We start from the raw sequence: 8,871 nt of genomic DNA on the forward strand, positions 1-8,871 counted from the left end.
CTACTGCAAAACTATTGGAGGTCCTGCACTTGAGGCAATTGGAAAGCACTGCAAACATCTCAGAAAGTTGCAGAGATGTATGTACGGATGGGAGGTACTTGACAAGGTCTCTCAAGATGACGAGGCCCTTGCAATAGCAGCCACAATGCCAAAACTCAATCACCTTGAGATACTCTACCTCCGTATTAGTACAGAAGCTGTGTGCCAGATACTCTTGAAGTGCCCTGAGCTCCAGTTATTAGATGTGCGAGGGTGCTATAGTGTAAAGCTTGATGAAAGGTTTGTCAAGAAATTCTCAGGACTGAAGGTGATTGGACCAGGTTCAGACAATGAGGGCTGGGATGAATGTTCAAACTACTCAGTTTCTTCTGGCTACTTAGCTTGGGACTTCGTCGCCAGTGTAATGGATGACGATTTTGACGAAGAGATGTTAGATGAAGCTTGGGAAGACGACCAAAGTATGGAGGATGTAGAAATGAGGTTCTATGATGGTTTTTATCTTGACAATGGTGGGTTCGACTGGCCCCTATCTCCTTGAATTCTCTGCTGGAGTGTGGTGGGGTTTCCAGTGGAGGTTAGAGGTGAAAAACTACTTGAACCCTGTGTAAGAAATGTTGTTTTTCCCAGTAATTAGCAGCCACTAATATTTCAGCGTGTGTGTTTCTGCATAAGTATAACCATGTTGTACTCTGTTGTTTGCATATCAATCCAAGTGAAACTTGTGAGGCTTTGTATCTATTTCTCATATAAATAAAAAGGCTTTGTTTATGTCGTTTTAAAAGTATACCAGTTGATTGAGGGTAGTTGAGAGTTTCGGATTTCACAATAAGATGCAGTCATCCCATTGATCTAAAGGGCACTGAAAATCACACGGGTTACCTGATTGAAGTTCAAATACTACCATGAATAAGCTGGGATGACTGTTTAAGCTGAAATGGTTATTCTACCAGAAAAACATCTCCATTTTTTTGGTCCTTATTTTTGGATAAAATACTATTCGTTGGCCCTTTCCTTTCAAAATTAGTGGTCCACCGATTACAGCTATAAGCCTCAATTCTTTTGAATTATTCAAACACAAGTGTGGTCACCAGCTAACAGCTTGTATTTTTTTTGTTCAAATATCAATTCAGAAAAGCATGTTCTTATATATAAAAGAACTCAGAAAAACATGTATTGAGGCTTTGAGACGGTATTATGTCAAGCATTTTTTTTCAAATATCTACAACTCAGAAAACCACGTGAGCAGAAGAAAATTTAGTTGTGCGGGAGATCGCTGGTAGCAGAATCAAAGTAGGGGAGGAAACAGAAAAACAATGAAACGAGGAAGCAAAATTTTTATAACAAAACAGAGAAAATCCTGTTCCATTGACACCGAACCAAACCCCAACTGTTTAAATCCAAGGTTACAACTGCGTCTTCGAATCTAACAGACTGGATCGATAAAATTCCTCATCTAGTATTAGAGGTGGTATACTCCATGTTCCAAGAGGATGTGCAGACATATTCCCTCCTAAAAATTTCAAATTCCATAAACATCAGCAGAACCTGGGGTGAAAGAAAAGAGGATCCAGTTTCACATGCTGTAAGGGTGGCAAACTTACCTTCCTTAGTTGCTTCTTCGCATCTTCTCCGGTAATTCAAGGACAGCTGAGGATCCAGCATTTTCAGTAAATTGTTATACTTCTCTTCAGCCTCAGCTATGTATTTTGCCTGAAGCGGTAAAAATTGGTGGGTATTACTTATTAGAGTTCATACATATTTATCAAAAATCAAACTGATGAAAAAAAAAAGAAAAAAAAAAAAAGACTGCAAAGGTTTTTTTTTTTGCAGTCTTTTTTTTTTTTTTTTTTCAAATTGATGAAATTCCACTGTTCTAGGAATTTAACATCATGACAGATAATACCAACAATATATGTAAGTGGAAGCTATCATATTTCTTATATCTAACAACTCATAAAGCTTGTATTTCATTGACAACACAGCAATTATATTGTCTCAAGGAACCACTGTATCAAACCGATGTATCGTTATCTCAGTCTACCAGAGTTAAGGCTTATAGATTTAAGGCTGCTGTTCCTTGACATATGGTTTATTTCTGTTTGCTCCAAATCACAAATTCCGTTAGTTACTACCTGCTACATTGGATGTCTCTGAGTAGAATGTGTAAGAGCATCTCCAGGAGACTCTCCAAATATTACCTAAATTCTAGCTAAAATAGCTAACCACTTAAAAGTTGGTTTCTCCAGCAATGCTCTCTATTTTAGCTAACCTCAAATATTTTATTATTTTAAATTCATTTAAAAAAAAAAAAAAAAAAAAAGAACCCAAAAGCTAATTGTCTCAAACCCACCGAACCTTTCTTCTTCTTCTCTCTCTCTCTCTCTCTCTCTCTCTCCCCCTCTCTCTCTCTTGCGCACCTTTCAGTTGGTGAGCCTGAATTTCTCTCTCCCCCTCACTACATGTAGCGAGCCAAAATAGCGATCTCCAAAATGGCGAGAGAGGTAGCGACTCTGCTGGAGGGTAGTTTTTCCTTCTTTTTCGCTAAAATGGCTAGGGATAAGGGAGTAGCGATGCAGCTGGAGATGCTCTAAAACATGCAAAACGTCCGTTCAAAAACAAAAGAAACTGCATTTCTTTTTAGTGCATACTTGTACTAAGTAATTTGTACGCTGGACAACCAGGGACACCAAACTATCCTGAACTTCATACTTCAAATTAAGGCAACTTCATACTTCAAATTAAGGTAAAGTAAATTGCATTTAATGGAAAACCAAGAAGCGGACTAGTGTCACAAGTGGTACTATAATTCAATCCCGAATATCAGCGAGCAAGCGTGGGCCTTGTCCCCGCATCCCCCATCTAAAGAAAACAGAAGCAAAAAAGAAAGAAAAGGGTTTTTTTCTTTATAAAACGGTGCTTAAATGACATGCTTGGCATACTTACCAGCACAGTTGGGGCACACGCTCCATATGTTCTGACAAACATGCGCAATATATTGAAGTTATTTTCTATAACATCTTCCTGCATGATGAGCCAATATTTTGGACTAAAGAATCGGAAAAACTAAAATGGGACGGAATTCAACAGTCATAAACTCTGCAAATTAAAGAGCTCACCTCATAGTCAAACCTACAACATCATTGTGTCAACTCAAGGCAAATGATACAGACGATGTGCTTGCAACAAAAATTAATTGAAATAATAACATTAGTGTTCCCTAATAATAGATAAAGGTAGATGCAAAATTTCAAGACGCCTCTCACGCAGCGCAGGCATATAGTAAATGCAAGATAATATACGGTCTAGTACAAGAAAATATTCCAGTCTACCAACATGGCAGTAACATATTGAAAGGAAGTCACACACTTACAACTATAAGGTGAAACACTAAAATCTCTATTATGTAATTAGAGCATTTGACTGAAAAAAAGAAAAAATAGAAAATAGAAAGAAAGAAGAGTACTCACAGATCATCAGCTACCTCAACTAGGAATTCTGAGATTGATAGAAACTCCATATGCAACTCATTAACCTTTATTACAGCTTCAAAGGTGAACACGATTAGCCAAATGAAATATACTTGTTAAAGACATGTGAAGCAAAAGATGAGCTACATCACACTTCATTTCAAATAGACAAAGAAAACATCAATTAATACTTTTGCAACATTTCAGTATAGGCACAAGGAGTGCTGTAAGGGGATTTTATAATCCTTTTTTCTTTTCTTAGGAAATAGATTTTATATTAATACTATGAGAACAGCTATACTGTTCAAAATGGAACATCTAACACCATCATATCATATTGACAACATCCGTTCTTCTATTTATTAGAAGACAAACCAAGTTCTATGATCTTACACCTCGACATGGAGAGAAGCATCCATGCAACAATTTATATATATGGGGGCGGATCCCTGGCACTCTATTTTTGACACAAGTTTTGACACAAGTTCTTGACCATTAGATTAACACATTATAAATGGCTGAGATTAAATCTCACTACTATTTATTACTATTTTTTTAATAATACTTTTTGCCTAAAATTACTATTATTTTAATAGACTAATTAAATCTCACTAACAATTTAGATGTAATCAATGAAATTGATATACATAGACACATGCATGCATAAACATACATATGCACACACCCAAACAACAGATATGTACACAGGAAAAATATTTATAAGTCAGCATAGATTCAGTTCATTAAGAAACATGGATACAGATAAACAAGCTACTACTATACCTCTTCTCCTCTCAACTGGTACAGTAAAAGATTCAGCACTCGATAATCGAAGGACTTCTGATTAATTGCCTTTATAACATCTTCAACAGAGATCTGTGAAACCAAATTTTATCATTTTCTTAATAGAGAGGGCTTGAGCATGCCTATGCCTCACTGCTATATAACTCATCAGAATGGAATGAAGAACTCTACAAAAGAGTTTCTGGAAGCAGAAAATTCATAACTAGCATACCTTCAATACCTTAAAATTAGAAAGTAAAAATTAAGCAGAAAATTTAAATCTGTAGGTATATCAATTAAGTGGCTTTCGCAGTAGAAAGGAAAAAATGACAACAATATGAAAGAGGTTGGGACTTGGAAAGGCTTGAGAGTCATGTGATGGACTCTGAGGAACGCGAGTGGGGCTTAGGTTGCAGTGGATTTCATGGTCATCCTGGAGTCAAAGAAAGCGGGTAGAGTTTTATCACAGAGGTTGTGCTTGAACAGGCAGTGAACCTTCTGTTTGGTGACTGGGTTTTCATGAATGTTTTGTGATACTGTCTGGAATCTTCAGATGGGACGCGTAGAGTCGGTATGGAAAGGTGACAGATTTTTTTCTACACGTTGATAATTTCTGAATCTATTTCTGATAAACATTTCTACAAACATGTTGAAACTAGCTATATTTGAAAAGTAACAACCCAAGATGTTAACCATACCTCCGTTTTATTTATAAGTGCATAACAAAGCTTTCTTTCCAGCGCCCAATATCCTTCTCCAGATTTAAACTCATCTTGTATCCTAAACCCATAAACAGAAGTGAAATAAACACAAAAACTTCAGATTTCCTTTATCTTCCCCCAAGAATTAATATAATCAGAAAGCGATAGTACCTTTTTGTCAAAAGGCCATGACACTCAAGTAGACATGACAGTGGTCTGAATGGGTCACTTTTAAACATGTTTGTACACCTAGAAATTAGCCACTGACCTTCCTGCGGCCCAAAAGATATTGGTCACATAAAAGTTAATACCCAAGTTCAAATAATTTTGTGTTTATTGCTCCCAAGTTCTTAGCAGTACCGTCTGGCTTCCTCTTTCTAACATGTTCATTTCGTCGCTTGGTGCATGCAATGTCTTCTCATTCAAACGATCAAGCTGTAACAACAAGAACCATGATTTCTAAGAGAATGAGACAAAAGGGAAGAAATAACATAGAAGCTCACCAATCAGAGATCAACTGGTGACAACTCTGCTCATCATACCATTGCACTCTCAATCAACCAAAATTTGCGATTCCTTAAAAGATAATTTCACTGCCTACTGCGTAGTCCCTCTTTTTTGTTTCAAAATTTTACTAACAAGTACGAGCGGGAAGAAATGCAGGCTCACAAAGCTTTGTTCTTTTTTCCAAAATATAAAAAGGTAGCGTATGATTCCTTGTGGAACTACATAGAAATAGTTTCCCAAGGGCGTCCCACAAGTTCAATAACTGTTCTGGGAGCTGCATTTTCTCCTTTCGCAAAAAAGAGAGAACTGAACTTGACGTCATTTGTGTAGATCATTACCTGATAAATGTAGCTTTCTGTGAATGAAAGCACAGGTAGATATTGGAATACTGATTGTGGTTTGTTTATATCCATCCCATGAAACATAAAATAAGATCTGCACTGAAAAAATGAGTTCATAATTATTCCATAACCTGATTATACTACTTTATAGTTGAAACACATTCACGATGCATTTGTGCCAGTGGGCATACAACTGTATTTGTTTCAGCCATAGCATGCAAATTTTGAAACACAAAAATTAGCAAGAAATAATGTTGAATTGAGGGTTAAGTGGTTTAGCTAAATTTTGTGACCTGCACATGTAAAAACTACTTAATTGGAAGAACTGAAGTTTCTTTCGACCAGTGTAACAACCACTGCAAGCATTTTGAACATCAATATAACAACATTGGTATAGTAAAATATGCTCATCAACTACTGGATGAACGTAAGAAATTTCGTCATTCTGTTCTTGAGGCATTGAATGCAAAGGACAACATAAGTAAAATATATTAAGATTGAGGCAACTGACATCCTTGAGGATTGTATCAATTGACTATTTCCCACAGAACTTCATACAAAAGGTCCTACTCAGAGAATACTATACTGTTCTTATAAAAAAGGGTTACCTGAGGTTGTTAGATTACTTCACTTTCAGAAACTGAAAAATATAATAAGAGAATCGTTTCAATACTATCATATGTAGCATTTCCCATTGGCAACCAAAATGCCCTAGTAAATTTAATAAGAAAAGTGAAATTTTAGTATAATTCAAATCGGTAAGCTTTCCATGTTAGCTTTACTACTAAATCTGCAACTAGTCATTCTCTTACACGTACTATGCACATGAATATTCAACTATTAAATAATGCATATTCTTATATATAGAATCAATCTTCAAGAACAAAGCCTGCTTACAAAATCTTCAAGGGTAGAATTTGCTCGTTGCATTGCGTCCAGTCCAACCATAGCCATTTCTTCAGAACTATTGTCCAATGAGCTAGACTCAGGCTTATGGCTACAGGCAAGCTGCAAAGCATTTTCAACAGACTTTTCTTCATAGCCTGTAAAAAAAGCAAAAGTCAAAGCTATAAAAATATGTAAAGCTATTTGTATCTGTTTATTTAAAGAAAATCTACACCAAAATCAAGTAAAAGGGGTGATGTCCTCGTTAACAGGATATATACAGAAGGCCAAACAAAGTGAGGGAAATCAGCTCGTAGAGAATGAACAATGAGCATCAAGAAGAAAACAGAAACATAGTAAGAAGACATAACCTAGGAGGAGTGAAAATCAAGAATATAAAGATCTCACATAAGATCGCAATTCTTATGCTAAACTGCTAGCACTCAACCCTCATAAGAATGCAACACAAGCACAAAGGTAATCCTCTGCATGCAATTCAATACTTTCCATTCCCAACTACACCTTCTCCAGAAACATAAATGTAGTAGGAAGTGTAAACACCAGCACCAAGTAGTATGCACACCTACTGAACCCAGCCTATTAAACTGCTTCAATAAATAATACGATCCTTCGAATTTGAGGAAGCTAAAGGCAACCATTCAAAGTATAGCACTTGTATCTATCAAGAAAATGGAAAAAGGAAGGAATCTATTTGTATCTGTGTATAATGTTCTACACAATTGCTTTATTCCATGATGTAGCAGTCAAGCCAGGAAGTGTGGCATCACATACAACATATTCACGGGGTGGGTATGATATCAGTTGTAATCTGTGCAGCATCATAGATTAAAAACTAAATAAATCCTGTTAATATAGCTCACAAAATATCTTTAAATGTAGATTTTACTCTGTGTATGTGCGTATGGCGTGCAAATGGAAATCAGTTTAGTCTCAAATGCACGTCTGCGAGAAGTACAAAAAACATATTTTTATCTTCTATTTTGGTTTACCTTCTCCATTAAGCCATTTGGATGCTTCATCAAGAAATGCAGCAGAAATCTGTGAAACAAGTGACATAAGCACATACCCATTTCTATTGACATTGAATTGAACAAAATCAGATAATCAGCTAATGATACAATGCTCACCTTTGGCATATATTCAGAAACCAAACTGCACTTTTTGCCCAAGTCAAGTTCTCCACATGGTTGTACCTTTGGCATAGCATTTCCAAGTTTAGAAAGAAAAAAAACAAAAAACAAAAACAAAAAAACAAAAAAACAAAAACAAAAACAAAACAAAAAACAAAACAAAACATAATAAACAAAGCAGTTTGCATCAAAAAAATTCTGGTTGTTTCTACAAATTAAAATTAGAAGAAAATCTAGAACCAAATTTTAAGAAGAAAATTACTTTCTTGACAGTAAGACTTCAATTATAATGCTTAGTTGTAGATTACCAGAAGGAGGATGAGCTTAGTAAGAAAGCAACTACAGTCGTCAGGGGACGACGTCGTTGGAATGCCTCGAGATTGTACGAACGTCAGCATTCTCTGTACCTCTTCCAGCTTCCTCAACTCTTCCATCTCTTTCACACTCTGCGCTCAACACTCCACTCTCGGCAGCGGACCATCGGTTTGTTTTTATATTTTATTTATTTATTAATGGAGGATAAAATTGGCATTACAAGATTTTAAAATTTTGAAAATAACAAAACGAACTTAAAAGAATGCTTTGAAAAATTGGAGGTGACTATACTTGATTTTCGGACAGATCTGAAATCAGTATTCCAATTACAATGAAAAGACATAAAAATTATATTCAAATTCCGGAATAAAAATTTCAACATCTATTCTGATTTAGAGAGCTCGAAATTATGAGAGTATGCCGAAAATTTTGAAACTTAGGTCCTCTCCAGTTATGGACCATAGGCCAAATGTAGTTCTAAAAATGTGTAAAACTCATCTCTAATTATGGGCCAAAAAAAGAAACTCAGGCCAAATTTTGAGATCCACATTTAGCCCTGGGCTTTTCTCCTACATGTACCCCAGCTTTAGCCCAGGTCAATTTTTTTGTGAGACCAAAGTATATGCTACCCAACTGGAGGAAGAATCACGTGTAGACGTGATCAGAGGATCAGTTTGTGCAATTGGAAATTAACGGACGCATTCATTTGTCCGTTGAGATC

At 36.0% G+C, this 8,871-nt stretch overlaps 2 protein-coding genes across 2 annotated transcripts; one reads left to right on the forward strand and one right to left on the reverse strand.

Moving 5' to 3' along the window:
• Nucleotides 1-4: 4 nt before the first annotated feature.
• LOC117630402 (F-box protein FBW2-like) lies at nucleotides 5-781 on the forward strand (the record flags this gene model as incomplete). Its single annotated transcript, XM_034363133.1, has 1 exon — nucleotides 5-781. A coding segment is annotated over one exon (534 nt), but the record flags the coding sequence as incomplete, so codon positions are not given.
• Nucleotides 782-1,314: 533 nt separating this feature from the next.
• Nucleotides 1,315-8,309, reverse strand: LOC117629522. The gene is made up of 14 exons (XM_034362027.1): nucleotides 8,144-8,309; nucleotides 7,833-7,898; nucleotides 7,695-7,743; nucleotides 6,697-6,842; nucleotides 5,797-5,898; nucleotides 5,312-5,386; nucleotides 5,123-5,223; nucleotides 4,949-5,030; nucleotides 4,251-4,343; nucleotides 3,468-3,532; nucleotides 3,117-3,129; nucleotides 2,944-3,021; nucleotides 1,602-1,710; nucleotides 1,315-1,510 (listed from the first exon to the last, which is right to left on the reverse strand). Exons 1-14 carry the CDS (start codon nucleotides 8,267-8,269, stop codon nucleotides 1,404-1,406), a joined length of 1,212 nt encoding a protein of 403 aa, XP_034217918.1. The 5' UTR covers nucleotides 8,270-8,309; the 3' UTR covers nucleotides 1,315-1,403.
• Nucleotides 8,310-8,871: the final 562 nt, after the last annotated feature.

This window comes from Prunus dulcis, chromosome 6, assembly GCF_902201215.1.
Source record: "Prunus dulcis chromosome 6, ALMONDv2, whole genome shotgun sequence".
NCBI lineage: Eukaryota > Viridiplantae > Streptophyta > Magnoliopsida > Rosales > Rosaceae > Prunus > Prunus dulcis.

Excerpts from the sequence above, each read along its gene's own strand:
- LOC117629522 (XM_034362027.1), bottom strand. The coding sequence starts at position 8,269 with ATGGAAGAGTTGAGGAAGCTGGAAGAGGTACAGAGAATGCTGACGTTC. Across the intron at positions 7,744-7,832 it reads TTTCTGAATATATGCCAAAG|ATTTCTGCTGCATTTCTTGA; the intron begins GTGAGCATTGTA and ends CTTGTTTCACAG. Across the intron at positions 1,711-2,943 it reads CGTGTGCCCCAACTGTGCTG|GCAAAATACATAGCTGAGGC; the intron begins GTAAGTATGCCA and ends TTACCGCTTCAG.